Here is a 27,135-nt window from a genome sequence, read left to right on the forward strand (position 1 = left end):
CAACGAAGGTTACCCTTCCTACGCGGCCCGCCGCACACGGAGCATTTAGGGCAACAATGGCGCTGCAGATTGTCGAGAGATAGCGGGCGTGTTTGTTCGAAACCCTGCCGCATTGTTTATCTCTCCACATCACGGCCCAAAAGCGGCAAATAGCAGTCATACATCAGCTATCTCACTAATGAGCCTCACGTTTATCAAACACGTATGATTGCCCTTGTGGTGATGTCACAGCCGCATAATGAACAAGAGGGTGTCAAGTGAAGAGAGAACGAGTGCAGGAACATGACAGCCCACATCCTCCACAGAGAGACCTCGACAGAGAGAGAAACACCAGAGTAAAAACAACTGACGCAGAGGGACGCGCTCGAACCCGCTGGGGCCCTGACGGATGTGCTGCAGTTGTCAAACCGTTTGTACAGCAGATAGATCGTTGGCAGATGAGGAGTGTTTTTTTTCAACTATGGGCACTTTTGGCCCTGTGGAAAATACACTAACAACTGTCTGGTTTGTTTGTACATTGTTGTTATACATATATGCATTAAAAGAATTCTGTCATTGACATTAAAATGAAACGAAAGAAAATGTCTTTTTCCACCACTTGTAAATTTTAGATGGATGAAAATGTACCTTAATATTCCGTCTTCACACTATATTATCACATAAAATAGTTCATCTTTAATGATGCTATAGCAATGTTGTTGCCATGGTCACCTAAAACTTAAAAGTCCGATGTGTAGTTTTTTGGAGGATCTATCGGCAGAAATGCAATATGATATCCTTCGGATGTGTATAAAGACCTTATTTATTTATTACCTGAGAATGAGCTATTTCTATCTACATACACCTAGGGTGACCACCACCCAAAAAAAACAAATGTGGGAGAGGTAATACGTTTGTGGGACAATGTGAGACACCACTAAAAGGTAGCATGAAACTAATAACAGAATGAAAACGATTTTATATATTTTTTACTACCTTTTAGCTCATAAAAACCGGGACGGGTGGTCACCCTACATACACCGCGGGTCCCCTTACGTAGAATTCGCCATGTTGTTTCTACATTAGCCTTAAACGGACAAACAGGGCGTGTTTCGTTAATATGTAATATCTCCTTCGGCAAAGAAGCGAAAGCATGAAGACATTTTAGTTCTGTGTCAGCCACCGTAGTGCTTCAAAAGGGAGGGGTGGAGTGAGCTGTTGGTTGCAATTTGCAACCTCGCCACTAGATGAGAGAGAGAGTAATATTGAATGGCCAAGAATGAGTCCATCAAAGCCACCTTACGGTCCTCAGGAGAGACCCGGTGAGGGATGCAAATCCAAGATGCCGTTGAGCTCATTTGAGACCTGTTCTTACATTAGTCTCGCAACCTCTCTGCAAATGAGTCCATTCATTCCCTCAGCTGTGGTCCATTACTGCAAAAAACAACAACGCAATCTGTTGGCCCATTCTACACATTGTAATTTTATCAGCAAATAAACAGTTATCTCCGCTTTGCTCCAGCCACAAAAACGGACAGACGATTAACCCCTAGATTTAGATTTAGATTCCCTCATATTCAGGTCGAACATCTTGAGAAAGCAGAAATGTCTGACTCAGAACACAATCAGACACATCAATGTCTAGGGCCATTTCGTTTGTATTTAATTTTAATAAATTAAATTTTTAAAAAATGTAATAAATTTGCTGTGGCCTCATCCTTTTGGTGTAATGAAGCATGTGGTTCTGCATAATGTTAAAAAGTTAAAGACAGCATAAAACCTAAAAAAAACCTAAAAGACAAGAATTCACTATTTACTTCATAATGCCCCTGGACAAATTGTGTGATTCATCAAAACCTAATATTCCTTAATATACCTTAAATGACTTGTCAAGTGTGCGGCAGCTTATAAGATAATATCAAAATGTTTCTCCTTATAATACAGCTGATAGGTAAAGCATAGGCTCTTTTCACATGACGTCACAAATCTTCCGTTCTGCCGCAAAGCAGTGTGCGCTAACTTCCGGCAGCGCTACTTCTCTGTGGGAGTTGTCACATTATGTCTTATTAGTGATGGTGCGGCGGTTACATTTTCCTCACGACACAATCTAAACTTGACAATGGCTTCACATTCTTCATTTAGCAGTACCTGTTTGGTTACAAGGTAAGCATTTTGGTCTTTTTTGCGTTAGCAAAGGTGCTAGGATAATGGTGGTAGTAGAAGTTATTTTGCTGTTAATTTGCTCATGTGCAAATCTCTAATGAAGATTAACTATATATATAAAGATTAATTATGTATGGTAACCACATATTTACCATGGTTTTGATACAGTAACTATAGTTTTAACCATGGTATTTGTGTAAAACTCTGGTTATACAAACCAAACTGCCAAAATGGTTGTTACACTCTTACTGTAACAAAACTGAATACTTTTCGTAAGTGATAGAAAGGCAATATTCTTGATTAAGTTAGTACAGACCACAGACTCCAGCTCTGGAATCTAGTTTGTAAGATACAGTAAGTCATCATAGATATATCCATTGTTAATGTAACGTCCTTTCTTCATTACAGATACACACAGTCTTCTTTAACAGTTGCGAGAACCTTAAAGGACGAAGAGATTATCAACTCGGTGCAATAGAGGCTGGATCACTTCTATCATACCATCTACATGGATGTCTTCAGTTGTAAAACTTGATGCAGAATGTCAATAGTTCATGCTGGAGATAAAAAGGTTTTTAAAAAAGGTTCTTGTTTTAATGTAAACATTTTGATCAGTGTAGAATTAAAGTTTTTAATGTTTAACAAAAAGATTATGTACATAATGATTCTCAATATTTATCGCATTAATAACAAAGCAAATGTAATAACTTTATCTTCATGCAAAATCTAAAAATTATTTTTTTAAAAACATTGCAATTAACCACACATACATAATGAACTTAAAATTTACATAGCACTTCTATTTACTCCATATTCACAGTTTGCAACACTAATGTTAATTGTATACTTATATAAAAAAATTATCATAATAAGGCTCATGAAATGTGACTTGAAGAAGATCACACTGTAATGTTATTAGAGGAACAAGAGACACTGGGAACACTGCAATAGTATCCTCCTGGTAACTGTTCCAAGAGTGTTAATGAGTGGGCTGCTGTTGAGAGATGGACACGGAGAAAGCAATGAGCACTTATGAATAATATTAGCATATGGGATTGGAAAAGCGTTTGATTATCCTTCAATATCTCGTAAACATTAGCCAGGTTTCCATTACGCTTCAAAATGCTCAAATTGACATAGCGCATTGAAAATACGCCCAATTAAAACACGTCAATTTCGCAAAGACTGCCATGTATCGCAAAAAAGTTTTCACGCTTGTATGAGGTGTTTTTCATATTTCGCATATTTCGCAAAACTGCAATGGAAACACTTTTTTTGTATTTACAAGTCACGTGGCGTATAAAAACATTACGTGACCATTTGCGGTATGTTTTGGCAGAACATTTGGAAAGATAGGATGTAAGGAATTCACATTACGTAATATCTTATATGATGGCTCAAATGCAGGAAAACGAGTGAGTGCAGTGTGGAGATTTATTAGGAACAGTGAGGTAATGTGAAAATCTATAAGGAAATATAGACATTTCTCTTCACTCTTTCATCACAGTAGGTGGCAAAATGCACTAAAGTTTGTTTGCAACCTGCCATAAAACGTACAAAGAAGTATGACCAGTATTGACTTATCGCAAGAAGAATCAAAATACACTTTAATCGCATAACATCATTTAATGGAAATGCAGTCGTTCCGCGATATTGTTTTAATCGACATTTAGAAAACATCGCTTAAATTTTGCGCAAATCTGTAATGGAAACCTGGCTACTGGCATTTGAAAAGGTGAGTGGTTATACCTTAATGTAAAAAGTATGCTAAAATAGTGCTAGATATATTGATACAGCCCAGGCCGGTATCAATGCACATTTTTCTTGTTGCTGCTAGCTTTAGCCTACTTTTAGCTTTAGCTTTTACAGAATGGCGAATTAGAAATGATCAACAAAGTTATCAAAAGAACACGACATTACACGAACATGAAAAATGTTAACTTTCAAGAGTTTGTTTAGGAGTTGTTGTTGTCGAACATGTGTCTGCATTTTCCTGAGAAATCTCTGGTGCAATAGCTAACCGGAACTACAGTAAGCATACACCGCTTTGCGGTAAGGACGGAAGTTAACTGACGTCATTGTGAAAATTGCCTATTATGGCTTCAATTTCAAATGAGCATACAAAAATACAGAAAAACTTTGGATAAAAGCATCAAGAAAATGCATAAACGTTAACCATGTTGAAAAAAACAGCATATGCTGGGTTAGGTATGTTTTGATGCTGGTTTGGACAGCTTAAACCAGCAAAAACCAGCAAAACCACCAACAAAACATACCAAACCAGCATATGCTGCTTTTTCAACAGGGAATGCAATATCTGTTCCCTTGATACGAATATTCCTCCCTTAATGTACTGTAAATCTATGGGAAATTTTTGTCCATTTATTCATCCACAAGGTGAAAATCTGCACGAATTTAGGCATCATGTATGCAACATATCATGCAATATTAATAATGGCCACTTTTTACTATAACTACTTCAATTTTGATTTAGTTGCAATGCACCACCATTACCGGCTCTAATGCCTGTATGGTTTATCTTTATAACACATCTTCATTTCAGTCTTGGTTTTGATGATTTTGTTGGTACACTGCTTTATTAGGTTTAGCAGCAGGCACGGGCAATGATTTCTCGGTAGGGTCTTCGCCTCCTCCTATGTGTTTGATAGGCAGGGGGCCCTGTAAGTCCCTCTCAGGAACCCAGCTTGATGGAGCTCAGCTAACGGGACAATGCTAAGTACTCTCTCTCTCCTCCTAACCTCCATCTTCAACTCTCTACAGTTACTTTGCTGGTGGCAAACTAATTAAGCCGAACAAGCTCACATGGCTGGTGCCTCAGAGGTGAGATTTACGAAATAATCCGGTGCGGAACGACGGTCTCGCTGTGCGGCCCTGGTGAGCAGCACTGCAACATACAGCCACGGGAAGTCCGTTGTCCTACCGCCCGCTATAATGCTAATGTATTCATTATTGTGCTCTGATTACTCATAAACATACTCATATTGAGAGGCTTTTGTATCCAGGGGTGTCACAGCTCACTATTTGTGGAGCGCATGTAATGCTCTCATCTACATAATTAATCAGCACTCCAAATCCTCCTTTTCCATTGGGTTTTGTGATCTTAACATGGGACATAATCAGGGCAACATCTGTTTCGGTCTAGTCAGTACAAAAGCAACTGTTTTCAAATGTGGATGTGTCGAGGAAAAAACACGGGTGGGTGCCTGCGAATCTTGAAAATACATTTGATGTGTCATCTCTAGACAGGGATGAATTTCCTGCGGTGTGACACGCTATAATTCATCTTAACGTGTTATGAATGGCCTTTTTACCATTGATTTATAATTGTTATGGATGATGTCACATTAAAGAAAGAACAAGTTTACTCCTTGTGCAGAATGGAAAATGTAAGAAAGGACAGTAGGAAAGTGAGTTAGAGAGAAAAAGAAAGAAAGAAAGAAGCGTGAAAAAAATAGCAAAACATCAGGTGAAAGACCAAGCAAAAAAAGGAAAGAGTGAAAAAGAAAATGGCAAAAAAGAAAGAGCAAAACAAAGAGAGAAATTATGAAGGACAAAGCAAAAGAAAACGCAAAAAAGAAAAGAAGGAAAGTAGCAACAAAATGAAAGAACAAAAGAAAGATAGCAAAAAAAAGCAAATGAAAAGCGAAAGAAAGAGAGCAAAACAAGAATCAAAAGAAAGAAAGAAAGAGCGAGAGAGAGAGAGAGAGAGAGGGAGAGAACACTTTTTAAACTATACTCTATTTTTGTTTTTATATATTTACATATATTATAAACCACTTTAAGTTGCACTACATACATCACACTTTATTTTATTTTATTTTATTACTATAATTATCTTTATTTTCGTTTGTTTACATACTTGCACTATTTGTATGCTGCAAATGCTTTGGCCATACGAATGCACATTTTGTCATGCCAATAAAGCACACTTAAATTGAAATTGAGAGAGAAAGAAAGAAAGAAAGAATACCTTTAAGTATTTGTGCATGTGCCAGGAGGCCCGTTTCCCATCATTCACTGCTCCTACAGTAGTATTGGCCAGACCTGCCACATCACCTCCAGAAAACACCCACAGCTCACTGGTCTGCATGCTCTCAGGGTCCAGCTCTGGAAGCCCCCATCTGCTTAACCTGATGGGAGACATGGCCTCGATCACTACAGAGAGAAAGAAAGACAGAGAGAGAGAGAGGGGATGGAATAGATAAAGAAAAGAATGAATTCATGAGAGGAAAGAGAACTGAAAAATCCAAACCAGAGACAAAAGCAAAAAACCTGACGGACTGCAAAACACAGAGAAAATAATATGAAGTCAATGACAAGACAAATGACACAAGCTTTTCCCCCACTGGCGTTTCTCGGTGTTTCTGCGAGGTTAATGTAACGTCCCGTGATGCATTTCATTCACTGTTAGTAGCAGTAGCAGAAAGCTACTCTGTCAAACTGATCTACATTCAGAAATGACCAGCCCTCCTCTATCTTGAACATACACCATCCATCTTTTAAAGGCACGCTTGGCTCAGCGTGGAGCGTGCCTTACATTTATCAACGAGGAAATTTCTAAATACAGAGCTGCGTACAGTTTGCCCAAGATTTATTACACGCTATTAGGATTACCAGTGTGGAAGAAGCTCTCTCTCTCTCTCTCTCCCTCTCTCTCTCTCCTTATTGAGCAAAAAGGTTTTATTTGTGCGGTGAGGTCATCTGAAAACCACAAATGATAGAATAGTTATGAACTCAAGAGTTCATAATGGACGATTTTTGTTTAACAAAAAAGCAACTACAAATGCAGAAATTCACATCAAACCAAATTTCTTCAAACCACCAAATATCCACACACACATCTTTTAAATATCAATAAATGAACTTTCCCTCTTGCTCTTCATAACTAAACTTTCACTTTGAAGCCAGTGAATAAACAGAGAAGAAAAAAAGAGATGCTAAGAAGAGATTTGTGATGTTCTCCAAGAAAAACCGTCTTTACACTTGACTCTGTTGCTGTTCTCCTGATTTTTTTCCCCCTCGTCCTTGCTCCCCTTTATCTCCCTCTAATGTCTGGAGTTCTTCACAATTGCCTGGATCTCTTCAACAGCCTCACTTATATTTCAACACACACACACGTAAACGCTAACTGCAAGTTGTTTTTCTCCTCTCCAGGTTTGCTCTGGAGAGGCAGCAGAGTGTGTCAGGCCTCTCGTAGCCCTCAGAGATCATTCTTAAGTAAAGCAGCAACTCTCTCTCTCCTCCACACACACACACACACACACGCACACACACACACACACACACACACACACACACACAACCCATGGGTATTCTCCTCACTGACAGATGCAAATTGCAAGGGTCCATTAAGCAGAAGAATCCACACTGGATGAAGGAGAGGACGGGGGATTGTGGACCAACACAGTAGGACACGAGATGTGACCAGCTTGTAATTCTGCTGTCCATTATTATCTACTAGATGGCAAATACACACACACACACACACACACACACACAGGCCGCTGGTGGATTTTGGAAGCAACACGAGACGGAATTGAACACTAAATGTTAATTGTTCAGTGGGCATCGGTCATGTTTATCGGTCAGAGCCAATAATCTCAAAACGGCTGAATATCAGCCTGGCCAGTATAATGGACTATAAATAATGAATAAAGAGTAGTATTGATATCATTAATATTAATTGTTATTGATTACTAATTATTGTATAACCTGATTAAAGCAGTGTTTCCCAACCTGTTTGGTCTTATGAAACCCGGCAGGCCCATCAATAATGCTCAAGCACACCTTCAATGACACAAAACAGAAATGAGCACATGTGTAACTCTTCACGTCTTCTTAAAAACAAACAAAAAAGTAAATACTGTGTGGAAAACAGAACAAATAGCATATCTATTCAGCTGTCATCCTTACAAATGTATAAACTTTTTGTTTACATTTTTTGGATATTTTATTACTTTATTCTTCTTATTATTATTAATGTATAGACATAAAATGATCAATATATTCTTATAGCATTTATAAATCTCTGCTAACATTAAGGCTAAAATACACTACAAGACTTTTGCCCAGATTTTCAGTCTGGACTTGTTGCAGAAAGTCCGTGCCAGTCTGCAGATTTTGCAATTTTTTCATTGGTTAATGCACAACAAATAAACAATGTCAACAGATATAACATGTCATTTTTATATTTTATTTGTATTAGTAAATGTTGAAATTATCACATATTAAGAATAAAAGCTGTAGAAGTTAGTTTAGGCCAATAATGATATAATTATATATTTATTAACATAATATTATTATTATACAATATTATTATTATAATAATATATTAATAACAAGTACAATAATAACAAATAGAATCCAAGCAAGATGTGTAAGATGTATAAATACTATATTTAAAAACGATATAATCTATTAATCTAAAAAAAAAAGTATTAATATAAAATGTAAAAAATATCTGTAAATGGCTTAAGTAATATCTTACATACACATTAAGCAAAATCTGATTTAAGTCACAGGTGACTAACACACACCATACAAACCCATCACCGTGTCAAACTCAAATGTTAGATTCTGTTCAGCATATAGTCCAACCTAGTTTGTATCTGATAGTCTAAAGAAAGCGGCTTGCATTATTACCACTGATGGAGCATGATTAATAAAATGCTGATGTTTGAATATTCGTCCGACCGGGTGGGTGGGGGCGGAGCCTTGTCCGGAGTGACAGGAGCTAGATACAAAACACTCCATCACAAGCCCTCTCCCCCACAAACAAAAGATGAAAAACTCAAGAAAAAACAGCCGAGTGTGGCGGGGGAACAAATCATGTGTTAGCTTCAGTGGGCAGGACCATAAGATTACCGGCCAACATTTTTAGCCATGTCAGCTGTTCTGGTACCAGCCCTAGACGGCAGCGGCCAGACCAATCGGATGAGATACTTGAGTGGGCAAGTAATTCATATTTCCTAAATGAAAGAACACAGACTAGCGAAGAAGAAAAAACACACTATACCTCAGCATTTTCTGCGAAACTAAGCCAAGGAATCGATAAGGACAGAATGGAGGTTGCTCACAAACCGTAATATTCGAAATCTAGAGGTAAACGAACATAACAATAAACCAAATTTGCGATTATTGCAATCATAGAGTCTGATTCTATTCAACTAAAATACAGCCACGAAAACACAGCAACACATTAAATCAAACAACCTGCCAAAAATCTCTTTATGAAATTGCGGTAGCTGGCTTACGGTCAAGTGCACTATTTCCTCTCCTGCTAAGAGGTGATTTGGTGTGCTTTAATTAACCTTGCAGAGCAATTGCTAATAATGATAACCCTCTCCTGCTGCCTAGACCTTTCCTGATGTTTAACATGTTTCACAGATGCTGCGAGCGGGTCGGTCATTGTAAAACAAGCTCTACTATGGTACCATACGGTTTCTTTAAAGCGGCAACGAGTAACTTTTTGACCTTAAAATAATGTCTCTAAAATTATTTTAGTGGTAGGACAACTTTTAACTGGATGAATTTTACTGCCGTTACTACCAAAGCAGCCTCATATCGGCTGAAATTGCACTTGTAACTTTGGTGTTCGGGCCGGTACAAGCCCCGCCTATCCCCTGCTTTACGGCATACGTCACGTTTTAGTCGTAGCCTGGGAGAAGTTGGCCAACAGCAGAGCTAACAGTAAGACGAAACTATCGAAAACATCACCATGGCAGAGCCAGCCAAAAAACCAAAGAGGGTTTTGTCAGAGGAAGCAAAGAAAAGAAAGCGAGAGAGTGATCGGACACGAGGCCGGTCACGAATCAATATCGGACGGCTTACACTCAGTGGCGCGAGCAGCAAGAGGCAACGGGTTGCAAAACGGATGCAGACCTAGCGGTCCAGCTCCTGGATTTGTAAGTGTTATTTGTAATTTTTTATTACTGTCCTGTACTTTTGAATGTATTTGTTATTAGTCTGTCATTGGCACAACACCGGTTCACACTTTATAAGCGTAAGGTAGCTGAGAGATAATAAATGGTTGCCGGTGTCGATAGCTAGCATGTTGTCGTGTCTCGTCATGAATGTGTGTAGTGCTTGTAAATAAAGACTAAAAAACCACACTAAACGTGTTGTGGTAAAAAGTAGCAGATTATTTTGTTCAGACCAGTAAACCACGGGAATGTTGAACAGTTCAGTCGTTGATTAGGCTAATGTTGTCATACAAAATTACTTATTATTTATGTTTTGTAATGTAGTTACAAATGTCTGTTTTCCCCAGTTTACTTTATGTCTGATTGGTTATTCATACAAAGATGCTATGATACAACCTTATAAACTTATGACAATGTATGCTGTATAAGCTACTATGGACATTGTTGCATGATACATGATTTTGTGGTCAATATTTCATTTTATTATACAAATGACACCCTTTGCAAACAATGCTACATACGCGAGCTACATACACGAGAACTATGCAAGCAAAAACAACTAGGCTTACTTACCGTTCTTTGTTGACATTACAGTTTATAATTATGGAGAAACGATACAAAAATCTTTGTACTGATATACGAAGAACATATGGTAACACGGACTACTTTACCTGATCGGTGGACATAGTTTGAACAACGTATCTGGGTCCGTCGGCTTAGTAAACAAACTCAAGTGTATTGAGCTGCCAGCGGGAAATCTTTGCGACAGTTTTTACGACACTGCATACAGACAATTCCGCTAAACAACCACGTGGGCCAACAGTAAGCAAAAGTTACTCGTTGCCGCTTTAAATGTGTCAAAAATACAGGACCCATTCAACACATTGTTTATTTAATAAAGTGAACATACAACAACATTTAACAAATCGTGTATTTAATACAATTATTATACAGTAAAATAATAATACAAATTAATATTAACATAAATAAAATAAAATATAAATAGTTATATTTTTTGACACTAGCCAAACAAACCGTTAGTTAACTGGGGTCAGGCGCACGTGCGTCCGATGAAACGGTCTATAGAATTTTAACACGTGTTGTTTTAATGTATATTTGTGTTGATTGTGTTTTAAAGGTTGAGTTAATTTTTTTTACAGTTTTTAGAGTGTAACATTTATTCAAAAAGAGGAAATGGTGCAACCAACAGTATTATTGCATCATGATGTCACCAAATCACAAAAGTATGATCTGATTTGTGATGTGAAAATGTAGTTCGGCAAAAGCCGGATTTGATCTTGGATTCATATATAGCATCAGAAATACTTGTCAAGCATCTTACTCAGTACGCCACTGAAGCTGCTGGCAAAGAGATGTCATTTTTACGCTCTACGTTTTATATCTGGGGGAGAGGACCCACTCACAGTCATCTAGACCAGTCATCTGGTAATTTTCTACAGTATTAGACGGCCACGAATAAAACTTGGATGCGGGCCCCCAATCCCCCGGGCACATATGCACCTGCATACCCAGATGCTACGCCACTGTCTATGGCAGTAAAACCAACAGTGTTTAGTCGTTACACAATGTGTGCTCAAACTGCAGACAGATCAGTGAGTAAACTCATAGCGTCGGTGGGATGAAACTCATTACCGTGATTTCATGTCACCACCAGTCAGGACTGGACACCACGCTTTCTCCATGACATTACACCTTGTTTTTTTAATACAACTCTAATTGAAAATCATAGCAGGTCTGCCCTTTAGCAACCTGATCTAATTAGTGGACTTCAAAATCACGTCGGGAAAAAAGTTAGCGTTCAGTCATGTTGCATGCTAAAGCCACCCATAATTACTATGAGTGCTGATTACAGATATGAAATGACTGAACTGTAACGATTATATTGTTAATCTATTTACTTAGCTACTCGACAAACATGCTGTGATCACAAGGATCTGACCATGACTACTACAGAACAACACGTTAAAAGGCAAGTATAGTAATTGGATAGTTCAGACAAAAATAAAAAATCTGGCATTATTTCGTATTTTCCCTTCATGCTGTAAAAATCCTGTATATAACTCTTTCTTTTGTAAAACACAAAAGAAGATATTTTGAGAAATGTCCATACAATGGAAGTCAATGTGGTCCAGTGTTGTTTGGTTACCAACGTTCTTGAAAATATCTTCTTTTGTGTTCTGCAGAAGAAAGTAAGTCATACAGGTTTGGAATGACATAAGGGATAATTATAAGTACAGGCAGCGGGTTGTTGTCGCAGAAATAAGCCCCGACGCGAAGCGGAGGGTCTTGTATCACACTGAAGGGGCTTATTTCGCGATAACAGCCGGCTGCTTGTTCATTATCCCGCTTATTGCACGGCTACTTACCACATGAGAAAAAACTGGACATGACATGTGAATTTGAAATATTTTATTAGCTAGTTTTTATCGAATACAGACCTTCCGCGAGGAAAGCCATTTACTTTAGCGTTTAAGGTAAGATGTAAAAAAATGGTTTAAAAAATTGGTTTAATCATTTGTAAATATAAGGTCATATATGTTATTAAAATACACATGTATATTTAATTTGTCAAAAAAAACCTGATTTGCTGCATCCGGGTTACCGTGTGTTGTTAGTTTTGAGAGGATGTTATCTGGGAATAACGAACCTGCAAATGTCGCAAATGGCCAATCAGAATCAAGCATACTAACGAGCCGTGTAACAAGTAAATGATCAAATAAATTTCATTTTTGGGTAAACTGTCTCTTTAACAGACTAAATAAACTATGTATTTCCTACACATCTCTCAGGTGTGTATAATTATACAGTTGAAATGAAGATGAAACTCTCATCCTGCTAGCTCTCAGTACGAGATGCTAGCTCTTTTCACCTGGTAATCACGTCATCGAGACCATCCAGGAATAATTTTGAGGTGTAACCGTGCAGTAATAGCTGGCGCTCTCTCCTGCAGGGCTGAGCTCAATGCTAATCCAGTCAAACTTTTTTTTTAGAAGATTTCCATTCAGTACGAGCAGAAAACTCATTCAAGGCCATTCATCACTGAACTGCCTTCACAGCAAAGACAAACGGCATCACAACCACACTGTAACAGTCTGCACTTGCCGTGTTGTGTGGAAACAAGACAAAACACTCTAATAGTAATGCTGTTAAAACAAAGATGAAGTATAGTGACATTTACTTGATGCTAAAGTTTATATTGCGGTTCAGCGGACTGTTTTTTTACCAAACAGATGATTGGCAAACTGTCAATGCTCTTCCTTTTAACATAATGATGCTAATTCATAAAAAAACATGAACAAAGCATTTTTTTTTTATTAAATAGCTGCAACAAATTGAAATTGCCAATTAAGGTGACGACAATTTTATTAGTTCTTCATTCGGTATAAACTCCATTAAACGATGTCATACAATGTTTCTTATAAAATAAAGTTTATAGTAATGTGTTAATTTACTTGAATTATTTTTTAAATATTTTAATTTTGGGGCCAGATTTACTAACAGTTTGCGGTACGCAAATGCCGTAAAAAAACTAATTTCAGTATTTACTAAAGACACACAGTGAAAATTAGCAAAAAGGCGCAAACTTTATGGGTGGGGGGTTTTTCAAATGAATCACGCAATGCGATTTACTAAGGTTTGCACTCGTTTTGCGCTTTATTTAACGCCCCAAAAAAACACGTCTTAATCCCAGCGCTAATTTGCGCTGCTCTTGTTAGATTATGTTGGTCATTATGCGATGAGATATTGTGCCTGTGTTTTTTTTATCTACTAAACATTTACTAAAAAAATTAGTAAATCACCAGCAGAAATTTGGGAAATCGCACTCTCGCGATATTTTGCCCTGTTTAGTAAATCTGGCCCTTGGCCTATTATCATATTCATTTATATGGAGGTACAGTAATACAAGAGTCGATTAACAGAAGACTTGATACTTACTCAAATGTACCCATATTCCCTACGTATTGAAGAAAACGGCAAGACAGCCAAGCTAATTCAAACTAAATCAAATGAATAAATCCCTGAAACAACACAGACAACATGGGCCTCAGCCATTCAGAGCACTGATGGGTTTACTCAGAGCATAATGAACAAAACCCACAACAAACACCGCTCATCATCACACGTTTACAGGTTCTGTTCTTAAACCTAGTGAGCTACCTCACTGTCCACTAAACAAACACACCTAACTGAAACAGACCGGAAAGAGACCGTAATAAGCATAAAATTACAAAGCGCACACACATGAGGAAAACAGTAACAGTATTAGTTATTTTCAGGATTATAGTTTACTAAAACTGAAACCGAAATCAAATAAAATACAAGCCTAAACACTATTTGAAAAAAACTAATGAAAATGTAAAAATGTAGCCTCATCAATAAACTGCCATAATTTAAGATGAGACACTCAAATTATTTACTAAAAATAAATCAAACTTAAACTAAAACCAAAACTGAAATAAAAATAAATTAAACAATAAACTAAACTAAACTAAACTTAATGACAAAAGCATATACTGTAACAAAATTGCACAAATAAGAAACATAAAATTAAAAATATAAAAATAAAAGCTTATTCAAAATATTAATAAAACAAATCTATAACTCTATAGACCACTTTGTAAGATGCAAACACTGGTCCAGAAGCACTTCCGATTTCAGTTTTTATTCATTAATATTATGATTATTTGATATCTTATATAATTAAATCTTAACGATATTTGTTGAACATTTTAAATTGGTTATAAATCTGCTGGTTGCATTTTGTGTAGTGAAACAGGAAGTTCTTTTGGACCAGCCTTAAACTATAGAAGTGGTCTATGGATACTTCGTAATGAATCAAATAAATTTATAATCAAAATTTTACACAGCTGGGTCAGAATGTATTCACTCTGCTTGTCGCAATGCCTTCTGGGATTGCCTTCCTCATGAATGACACATGATACTACCTTATATTTTCACCAAAGAAGACATCTCCCAAGGCAGCAAAATTCTGGAATAAGCCTTTGAGTTTCCAATGCACCCATGTCAATGCAAATACTGTCTAGGTAGGCAGCTCACTAGATCGTATGGTAACATCCACTGTAAGAGGAATCTCATTTTAAGGGTTTTTGAATCAGTGTTTGTGTGTAATAAGTAACACACCTTTGGGGTCACTCAGCAGAGAACCAAAAGGACTGATGATATAGTCGGCCTTCAGACGAATGATCTCTTCCTCATCTTCCACATAGTGTTCAGTCTCGGGTTGCTCTGTACGGCAGAACTCCATTCTGTGGACTCAACCCCCTTTCAGCAACACCTCCTGTGGAGACTTGAAGGGAAGGAATTCACACTTTTCTTCCTTGGCCAGCTCCATCTATGAACATCACAAAGGTGTCAGCACCCGATGTTCATTAGACCAGTGAATATGAGTCACGTAAGCTCACAAAAGCTATCAAGGAAATGCAAACCGCATACAGTACATCTGCGTTGCAGGTATAACTGTAACTTCTTTTTTACTAGGGTTTAGAAAGGGAACAAGAAAATTTGATTTTAAATGGTTCGCAAAAATATTCCATGTTATTTACACTTAAGGCCTGTCCACACCGGCAGCGTTTTTCGAGAATTTTTTCGTCGTTCATACCCAAACGATTTTCACTGACGATGAGCCGAGTGAACGTGCAAATTCACTCCCTGACATAGATGACACTTAATGAAAAACAGAAATACCCCGGTACACAAGGTGGTGCTGCGCAACTGTATACTTCTGACACTTGCTTGTCACACAGCAGAAGAATTCATCTTGCTTCCTCTTCGTCGATGAATGTGTGCTTGAGCGCCACAAAGTCGTGTTTCACTGTAACTTCAGTAGCTCCAGTCACATGAAAAAAGCGACAATCTCATTGGTTGGCCAGTTGTTAACGCAGCGCGTCAAACCAAAAAAAACAGCCCGAGGCGTTATAAAAAAATGACGCTTTTACGCCTGCCGTTTTGCGCGTCGGTGTGCACACTCACATTAGCGCCCTTTGTTTAGTCACGAGGCGTTAAACGTCAACGATAAACGCACGCGATTATCGTCCCGGTGTGGACAAGCCATACCATAGATATGACTTCACATTTTTTATATTAAAATGCCATCATGTTATTTTCTTATATGGGACTCGAAATATTAAAGCACATGCTTCCATCATAAAAGTCATTGAAATGTGTCTTCTAAAGCAAAACAATTTATGACAGACAACAATAAACATTTTAAACTCCTCATAGTTTTCACCCTAAACACAATAGTAACCAAACCAAAACTCCAACATAAAAGAAACTCTTTTAAATCCCAACCTAACAGGACATTAAACACTAACAACATTCCCTTTTTTCATCTAGCTCAAAAACACATAAAATAACACCAAATTCAACATTTACTCTCCCCATCCAATCCCACGCAAAGCATGCTGGGAACTACAAAATCCCCTGCCTAGTTTCTGTTCATGTCAATGAAAATGATTGAGCGTGCAGTGCTTCGGCCAAACGTTCAGGTCTATGTTTGTACGCTTTTAGTTTTGTTGGTCAGAACAAAACTAAAAAGTACCAAGTTAGAGCTCATAACTAGCAAAGGTCGAACCTTTTATCTGGCTGTGAGATAATGAACCTCATTTAAAAAACATCAATTGCACCTCGGTTTGGGGATGCACATCAAAAGTTTACACTTTTTTTTCCGGAGACTACAGAAAAACAAGGATGAAAAAGGCTGGGTGAATCATAACTTCACCTGAAAGAAACCCTTCAGTGTGGGCTAATGTAAGGTGACAATTCAAATTTTTTCTTATATTGCACGCTTCCATAAATTGTCTGGGTTTACATCAGCGCGCGCTCGAGCGCTCTTTTCTGATTATATACGCCTACGAGAGTCTTAAACTTAATATAGCTTATAAACAGTATTAATGATGTGAAGATGATGGTGACTGTATTAGCCACGTATCTTCAGCCGAGAGTATAAACAGATGTGAACAATTACTGTACTTTACCTTAATGTGGTGGGCGATGTGAAGTACAATGTGTGAATTAGATCTTAAAGAAGCGTGGATTTTTTCCATGGTGAAATACTTTTTTCATTACAAGTTCAATGCTAAGGTTAAAGAGATTTATTTACTCTCGTGTCTTTTAAAAGCTATACAGTATGACACTTTCTTCAGTGAAACACAAAAGAAGATATTTTGAGGAATGTCTCAGTGGTTTTGTGTCATGGGTGGCAATGTTGTTCGGTTACCATCGTTCTTCATAATACGTTTTAAAGGAATAGTTCAACCAAAAATGTCAACCAAATCTTGTCATTTCAAACCTATCCACTTGTCTAGCCTGACGTCACATACCACCCTATATGGAAGGTCATATACTGTTTCCGGGTCCAAAAGCTCAATAAGATGCTATAGGCAAACAACAAAAGATGCTAATATACGCTCATGGCGAGCTGTAAAACTATCGGAAAACCAAGTGTAACGAGGAAGGCGGGAAGAGGCTACAGGACTACTGACGAGAGAGGACCGGGCCCGGACATATGTTAAGTTTTATTTATGTTTGTGTGGCCGGCAGTCTACCGTGAGGTGGCTGTCGGCCCTTTTACTTCCGTGTTATTGTTTGTTTATTTTGATTAAAGTTTTTGAATCTTCGCCGGTTCCCGCCTCCTTCCTTCCCTACTTTGAACTGTATTACACCAAGATTCTAACTTTTATCTTCGTAACGAAATCCCACATGGCCTGTCAGTGATATATTTTTAATAATTTATTCAAATATCGATGTCGGAGAGACTGTAGTGCATACTGTGAGTTAATAAATGTTCCACTTAAATATGCGATGTGAGTAAACTGTGCTCATTAACAGCTGTTTAAGCTGTAGCCCCGCTTGAAAGGAATAGATGCTTGGACCCGGAAACGGTATTCCTTACGTCACCACTTAACAACCGAATATGACTTTCCTATTTCTATTTGAATAATTTGAAGAATGTTGGTAGCAGAAAATCGTTGGTCCCCATTGACTTGCATTGGTTTTGTGTCCATGCAATAGAAGTTGGTTTTTGGTTACCAACATTCTTCAAACTATCTTCTTTTGTGTTCTGCTGAAGAAAGAAAGTCATACAGGTTTGAAACTGTTGTTTTTTCCAGCTGTTGCATTGGACATTATATGCTTTTTGTGCGCATGGAACTTTGTCCATCAAGTATCACCTCATATATATATATATATATATATATTTATATACTGTATATATATACACTGTAAAAAAAACGGTAATAAAAACGGATAAAGTACTGGCAGAAAATTACCAGTACATTTTCCTTTATTTTACGGACATTTCCGTCAATGCTAACACGCAATTTAATGCAGTGCAAAATGTAAAATACAGTTAAAACAACTGTAAAAATGAATACGGAAAATTCCTTCATATTAATACAGTATATTGTGCCTTATTTTTACGGATTTGTTTTAGAGTGATATATATATATATATATATATATATATATATATAAAACTTCTTTCCCGTTTACTTTTTTCTTTAAAAACAGATGTTTTTATAAAACTGTGCTTTGTCCAAGCCCTGTCTCATCATACCGGCGAAACAAATAACATCCCTCAGTACATCTGACACGCATTTTTCACACCTTTGTCTAAATGGGGCTGATCATGACACGTTTAGCCGGCTGGCATCATTACCAGAAGCGGGAAGCGGGTCTATAGCTCACTAGAGAGCCCTGTGTGTAAGTAGAACAATTGACAGTAATCTCCCCCTGAAAGCAAAGGAAAGTCTGCAATAAATGAGAGTGGAAAGGCTTAAGAGAGGTGACAGTGGTCTGGAGAGAGAGGACAGCCACACAGAGCGCTTCATAAAGCTCTCCTTCACACCAAATATTAATAAGCTTCACTCTGATGCCTGATGTTTACTCTCTTTCTCTCACGTCCTATCTCTCCAAGTTTCTCTGCTTTCTTGGTCTTCTCCGACTTGTTCTTGTTCTCTTCCTCTCCACCCTTGAAAAAAATGAAAGCTTTCAATTAGAGCGCTTTTACAGATTGATGGCAAAGATTAACGTTTAATGTCCTATAAAAATGGCGTTTAAAACCAATTGCAGATCAAATTTCAGGATATAAAGAATATTCAACAAAAAAAAGATTAGACATATATTTTTAATCAGGAATAAAACAACCCCTTTTATTTTGTACCTCCTCTGGAACTGCCTGTGTGTTGGTGAAGCTCTTCCGGAACACCCGTCGGGCTCCACGTCGCTGGGCGGAAGTGGCGCAGTCGAAGGCCGTGTCTCCAGCTCCCAGAACGATCACTGTGCCGTGAAGCCGTGGCAGCGTATGAGCGACACCCGCACATCCCTTAAACCCAAAGGAGACGAGGACGAGAGGACAAAAATAACATGAATCCTGCCTGCAGAACCGTTCTCACTTATCAGCTCAGCAGATACTGGTGCTCAAATCGCTGTAAAATTGCATCTCGGAACCTGCGTCACTATCAAATTATTCTGCTTCCACGAGGGCCCGGTGCAGCGCGTCGTTTTGTCTTTCATATTTTCCAGAAATGTCCTTGTATCAGTGATTTCATACTCCGCACCTTTCGCTGCGTTGCTTTTATTCTTATGATGTGATAAGGGTGACTGCACTTATATTGAACGCGGTGATTTCAGCATTTCATAATACATGCTACTGAATATATCAGGATCGGATCAGTTCAGCTCCTCTGGGGTTTAAAATCATCTGCGTCACTCTCTCAAACACAAAACAAGAGCCTGTGAGCCTGGGAAGAGAGTTTGTAATGGCCTTTATAACTACAAGAAATCAATCAGACTATTTCATGCTTAAAGGTCCAGTCAGTGAAATCTAGCGGCAATGTTGCGAATTGCAACCAACCTCTCACTCCACCCCTCCCGTACGAAACACTACGACGGCTGACAGAACATGGCGAATTATATGCAAGAGGACCCGCGGTGTATGTAGATAGAAATCGCTCATTCTAAGGTAATAAAAACAAAACGCTTCATTGTGAAAGCTCTTTATACACCTCTGAAGACATAAAGGAGTTCTGAGAAAATACACAGCATATTTTCTGTTATTTTCACCTATTTTTACAGTTTTCCTTTTCTGAAAATTAACATTTTTATTAGAAATTTGGGAGAAATACTGTTAGTAGTCCACATAATCAAACGAAAATGATAATTTTACCTAAACACATATGTAAATAGTAAATAAAGAAAATCGTCCCTTAAATTTATTTTGCCGCTGTATGTGGTTGGTCCCATTATGCAAAATTCATTAGTGTATTTTACTGCCAAAAAGGGCACAATTCCTAATTTTTAAAAATCACAAATCATACATAACTGTCAAAATATAGTAACTATTTTTCAGCTGATGTAAATCAAGACCACATGGCTGGGGAAAAATATTTTTTACCAATAGTATCACAGTCCAACTTGTTTTAATCCTATCAAATCCTGGTCAAGTTCTGGCCTACAGCATGTTTAACACTTTGTCCAAATATTTTATGTTAAGTCATACTTTTGCATGTAGACAAGACACAAAACATAGGAAACAAAGAGACAGATTTGCAAACAGATGTGTATATACATACAGTAACAAACATCTCTATATACCTGTTACATACATTAACTTTATTATATAAACATGTTTATATAAAGCCTCCCATGGAAGGAAAACAGAAGGATCAAAAAATAGTTACTAATATTATTATTTGGTTTATCAAATTCTTTCGTCAAGTAATAAAGCTCATTAGTCATAACTGAAGGATGTTTACGGATGCCAAGCAATATTGCAACTTCATGAATTAATATAGACTATGTAGTTACAGGTGTGCCTTCTGCATTTTATAACAGCTTTGAAAGCAGCTCATACCCAGAAGTCAACATGATCCGTTTTATAATGCAGCCGAGATGGTCTAAAGCTGTTCAGCATATGGTGAATTACCTCAAATGCTTATAAGAGCTCCCCGTTTCATTCCAACAATTTTTTGGCCAACTGCCTTAATGTGGTAACTTACAGTAAGAGGCAGGGCTGTACATTACATTTGGTTGTATATATAAGTGAGGTTTTATTCATTCGGTGTATAGACTTCTTTCCCTAAAATTTCCATTTTCATTTGATTCTAACTGCAATATTGTGAGCCTCCATTAATCTAAATGAAAACAACACCCTCATCTTGCTTTTTGTTCTTTTTGATCATTCCGAAAAACCCAGAAACAGTAATTACACCTGGCTTCACAAACCACTCTGAAACAATGTCTCCACCCATTCTGACAATGAACAAATATTCCAAAATACAAGACAAAAGACAGGATGCCAATATTTGGAATAAAGACGATGCAATGGTTTTCTGATTATAACATATTTTGGCTCTTGCAAAAATGTTTTGTGGTGTAATTATGGTATATCGATGGGATCAAGTGGGAAAAACCATGATATTTTCATAAATACACACCTGGTTTACTGGCTTTCGCAACAAGAGGAAGAAAGTCCTTCGACGTGAGAAAACCTTATTGTGCGGAGAGGCCATCGATCATTTTGTGTCTGTTAGCTTGAGGAAGACATGCCAACATCAGACAAAAATGATGATTAGGAACAGTATGTACTCTCCCCATCTTCAATAAAGCCTAATCTGTCCAATATGAAACCCCAAATCAAATATGTGTCATCATTTGTCACTCACCCTCATGTTATTTTAAATCTGTATTACTTCCTTCCACAAAAAAAGAAAATGTCTCACCCAACGATTTCCATAAAATAACAAAGCCTTTAACATCTATAATTAAAATGCTGCACTTTGACAATGCTTGTACATATTTTAAAAAGATTTTGTTTGACAGGCATAGGGCAGACAGAATCAATAATATAAAAAAATGAAGTCTCACATCAACAGATACATGTTCCAGTTTCTATTTCTGAAATGGACTCCTTCCGGCCTCTAATGTCTATTGTGGATCATATGCGCCGAATATTTGCCACTGTTAAAAATCATTAATATCATTACACATAATCACACATAATGTAATCTCCGTGGTTTCTCATGTTTAGGCATTAGCTTCAGGCTTTTCAATGTCCCAAAACCTACCATTATCATTTTTATCACAATTTTAACCATAATTATCATCTATTCCAAGAAAACCGAGGACAAAGCGTGTACCATCGAGCTGAATCTTGGACACCTAAATAGGAACACAGAGACGAGATGCATTTTGCTGGGGTTAAATGCCGCGAAATATACAGCTTCCCATACGAGGCGAAATGCTGTCTTAATATGATAAAAACTGTTTGGCAGAGATCGGAGCGTTTGTGAGGACCTGTAACGCGAGAACTTCGTAAGATCCATTGTGACCGAGATGGAAAGCAGAAGACATCCGTAATGAGGCACTAAGTGATTGAGAGATGGAATACTGGGCCATTTCTGTCAGAACCAATCAGCTCTCAGCACACGATGCTCGACCTCAATGTGATTTCAAGGAAATGCTCCGGCTATCTTAGCTTACCCAATTTAAACAAGCGTTGCACTAAATGCACGAATCCGTTTTACATCATCAGCAAATATCATGCAGTCATCTGATTTAGGATTTAAGTTCATTTCATAAAATGTGGATTAATGCATCATATTTACGGCATACTTCAATATTTGCAGAAAAAGCCCTCAAATTAAAATCATTCGAACAGATTGAATATGGTTTGAAGGACATAAGAATGCATAAATGATGACATCATTTTTATTTGGGTTTGAACTAATTGCAGGTCGATGTACTGTCAATGTTATTCACATTTGCATCTCATGGAAGTGAAAGGCAAAACTCATTACGGAATGCACATACAGGTCAAAAAGCATGGTCAAATGCGTAAAAAAAAAAAAAAACATATATATAAAATTAGCATATTCCATTGACATTTTTACATCATCTGCGTCATACAGATATCAGACAGGACCCTCTCCACCCACTGTTCAATAATTCAACCGCTACGTCTGGCTTTAAAAGACAAGGGCAGTCAGGTGAAAGCACACAGCATGATTTAAAAAGTTAAACTGGTTATTAATGAAACCAGTCGTTAAATCATACAATAATTAAACACCCACCTCTCATCAGACACATCTCTACAAGTCCTCAATAACACAGCCGTAACCGCCCCTTTTGAATGTTAACCTTTGCCAAACAAGACGGCATGTGACTTGTGAACAAATCATACATCTAGTCAGACATCATAAACCCATGTTTTCTAATTTCAACCTAAAATCACAAATTCAACACATCATTCACCCTCATATCAATCTCTCTTTCTACTGAAGAACACAAAAGAAGATATTTTGAAGAATGTTGCAACACTGGCCCTCATTGACTTCCATTATGGACACAAAACAATTCATGTACAGGTTTTGCAATTGCATGAAACGCTTTTGATAAAATGCACGTTGAGAATGCACATACTGATCAAATACATGCATTGAATTCACCGTTAGTCACTATGCTGTAGATAAGTGTCTGCAAAATGCATAAATATATATCAAATGTAATAAACCGTGTACCTGTAAATCATTACAACACGCAGCCTCTCGTGGCTTTTTAACACTGTGCTAGAAACAACGAGGTTCAATAAAAATACATCTATTATTAATAATGATCCAAAACAATAGCCTACCGTCCTTACGGTTGCCAAGCTGCAAAGCAACTTGGCACGTCGATATAGAATTAAACTGTGCGATCATAGTCGTGTGTTTATCAGCTTCTTCACAATGTCTTGAAGTTCCTTGATATGGTCGCTCATCCATTCAGACTTAAAACAACCATTTATACTATAAATAATTACATATACTTATATAAAATATATGTTTAGTCTCACCAAATATACATCTACATACACTTATATTTACTCTCGTTGAAGGTGTTATATCTTAGTTAAAATAATGATCCTCATTAGTGGATGTCGGACAGATCGGTGCCACCCGGTATCCTGATCATATTCTGGTATTTCCACAAACTGAAGCTGTCAGGACTAATGAACTATGTACAAAAATACTACAAATAGACTTCACAAACATTCTCTGATTTTGTGTTTCATATCTGGTGCTTCGGTCTTATCAGTCAAGATATATAAAAGTTGCTTTTGTGTATTTGAGGGGTAAGAAAACGGGCTTCACTTTATCAACAGAAGCTTGGGGAAGAAAAGTATAACAAGAACAATAAACCCAAGATGGTAAATATGAAAAAGACCTAGCACTGCGCATCACATGTGAAAATATGTACAGCATATCACATGATCACCAAAACAAAGAACATGAGACTTCACAATTTGGCTTGACAAAGTGGGTTTTAACAAAAGCGCCAGGGTTTGTGACGGCGCTCTTTGTAAGTAATGCGTCTCCATTTATCTCCTGCAGCATCACATTTTCTTCAGCAGTGATCCCTGCCTTGAGCTTCCGTACGGTACGCTTGCAGCCAAGAGCGTTTTAACCGTGAAAAATCTAAAATAATACATCACCCAGAGAGCAGAACCCCCACGTTAGACAGGGCTTATCGATGGGCATCTGTTGGGGAGGCGGGAGGATCAAACTCTCTGACTTTAACTTGCCCGGCAGTCCCTGACCCCTCTGACCCTTATGCATAACGATAACCGAGAGCAAAGAATGATGTTTGCCCGAAGAAAACTAGCTGCCAGGTGACCTGGGTGGTTGCCAGAGAGCATCCTCTGAGTGGTTGCTAAGGGATTCCAGGTGGTCGCTAGGTGGTTACTGTCCCAAGCAAAAAGAGGCCGCACTTCCCAATAAATGTCTTGGGTCATTCCTATAATGTATGTCCGTGTGATATTGGTATGCGTTTTATTATCCACCGGAAAAAAATAATAGCACATAGCACTTGACAGCTTTATACTCGTTTTAAATCACTTTTTAAAGAAAGTTACTTTGGCACATCTAATAATGCAGAATTCAAGAACAGTATGCTAAAGAAAAAGTTCATCCAAAAACGGAAATGTTATTATTTACTCACGCTTGTTTGCTCAAAGCCCCTTTCTTCATTCTTCGAAACCAAAATGTGTATTTTTACAAGCACTTCTTTGGGGTTTCAGTTCATATTGGATTGTGACTCTTTCTCGAGCTTCTCAAGGATGCAAAAACATTAAAAACTCATATTGTATATTCTACACTAGTTATATTTTAAGTTATATTTATGGGCTTTTTATGCCTTTTATTAGGATAGGACAGTGGAGACACTTTAAGCTCAAGAAGATCCGTTTAAAATCTCACTGTGAGAAGAAAATCTACATTATTTTAAACATCTGTGTTTTGCTTAAGAAGGAAACAGAAAATGAAACGACGTTGGGTAAATAATTATATCGTTTTCTTTTTGGGTAACTATTCCTTTAAGTGCTTATCCTTCAGGTGCTAATGTTGTTGTCAGTAATAAGAAATTCCAGAAAACAAAACAATCAATAGTTCTTCTCATTTAAAACAGAACCTACTGTAATCGATTTCAAAATGAGAAAAAGATTCTTATAGTTCGGGTGTGATTTGAGAAGCCCACACAAATGACGGGTCATTTGTACCGTGTAATAATATGACCTCATATTGACGAGTCTAAGCAGCAACAATCACAGCGGTCGACTCTTCCCAACTATTGATCCTACAGCTTCTAAAAACTTCAAGCTTTTTCCAGAAACATCTTAGTCTTACAAGTGCTTGCTGAGTGTCTATATTACGTCCGCTCTGGTATCGATCGGTTCATCTTTGAAAACACATATTCTGTCATTCGCTCACATTTTGTGGGTTATTTTACCCACAAAGCTTCCAGTGCATTGTGGGTAAAATATGCGTACAATGGACTCATTAGTATGACTTTTTTCAGTGATTTGTTTTTGTTGGCATGACGGTGACAATGAAAGCAAACAGGACATGCCGAAAAATCAGAGCCAAAGATTGCAGACCTCATCGCTGCACGGAGCCGTACGGGTTAATTCGCTCCTTAAAACCACTGAACCCGAGCGACTGACTTCTGGGCCTGAAGCCTACAAACAATGCTGTTATCTGACTCCCTCAACCTGCCTTCCACTTAGCATATTTTAGCATATTGCCAGGGAGAAATTAGCATGTCAATCATGTGAGTGGATGACATTTAAAAAGACCGCAAAGGACTCGTGTGAAATTACAGAAATTAATTGCAAACACTCGGCGCTTTAATTTCTCCCCGAGTTTAAATTCCTTTACATCCCTTTGTAGAGAAATCCAAAAACGCTCCACGTGAAAGCCTCATAATTAGGATGCCGGCATTAAGAGATATTTGAAACAATAAATTATACTAATTCTTCACCTCATTCAGTCGGCAAATAAGACAGTCACATGGCCGGCTTCAGGCGATATGCGAAATTCTAAGATCAACGCGGAGGCAGCGTAATCGCGGTTTAATTTCTTTCTATAGGAAATTACATTATGTTATTAGTACATTTATTTTGGTTTAGCAGATATACGTTTTCTTAGGCTAGGAGTCGTAATTAGAAATGCTTTACGTTGTAAAGAAGAGTCTCTTTGATTAAGTTTAATGAGCAACACAGAATTGTGTAACACATATAGCCAGAAGATATCATCACATAAGAATAACTTTGTTGTTTGGCTCTGAAAGAGAAGAAGTAAAAGGAAAAAATAATAACTGAGAATGAAGGCAGTGCTTCGCAAACATAGTTTAAAAATAAAAAGGTAGAGTAAACTCCTCACTGCTGGAGTCAATATGATAAACATTATTTGATTCCAATGTTGAAAGGTCACATCTTATGTAATGCTCTGTTACAGAAAAGTAAGGAAAGAAAGAGAGAGAGAGAGAGAGAGAGGGGGAGGGAGAGAGAGAGAAAGAAAGAAAGAAAGAAAGAAAGAAAGAAAGGAAGGAAGGAAGGAAGGAAGGAAGGAAGGAAGAAAGAAAGAAAGAAAGAAAGAAAGAAAGAAAGAAAGAAAGAAAGAAAGAAAGAAAGAAAGAAAGAAAGAAAGAAAGAAAGAAAGAAAGAAAGAAAGAAAGAAAGGGTTGGAGGGAGG

The 27,135-nt window shown here is 37.6% G+C and overlaps 1 protein-coding gene across 1 annotated transcript in view; it reads right to left on the reverse strand.

Annotated features, from left to right (window-relative positions):
• Positions 1–27,135, reverse strand: part of dpyda.1 (dihydropyrimidine dehydrogenase a, tandem duplicate 1) — a 154,578-nt gene that overhangs the window by 71,035 nt on the left and 56,408 nt on the right. Inside the window, 4 exon segments of the mRNA XM_057322035.1 lie at positions 6,134–6,318; positions 15,249–15,459; positions 19,028–19,097; positions 19,290–19,451. Coding sequence (XP_057178018.1) covers positions 6,134–6,318; positions 15,249–15,459 — 396 coding nt within the window. The 5' untranslated portion in view covers positions 19,028–19,097; positions 19,290–19,451.

The sequence above is a fragment of the Triplophysa rosa genome, linkage group LG23 (assembly GCF_024868665.1).
Source record: "Triplophysa rosa linkage group LG23, Trosa_1v2, whole genome shotgun sequence".
Taxonomy (NCBI): Eukaryota; Metazoa; Chordata; class Actinopteri; order Cypriniformes; family Nemacheilidae; genus Triplophysa; species Triplophysa rosa.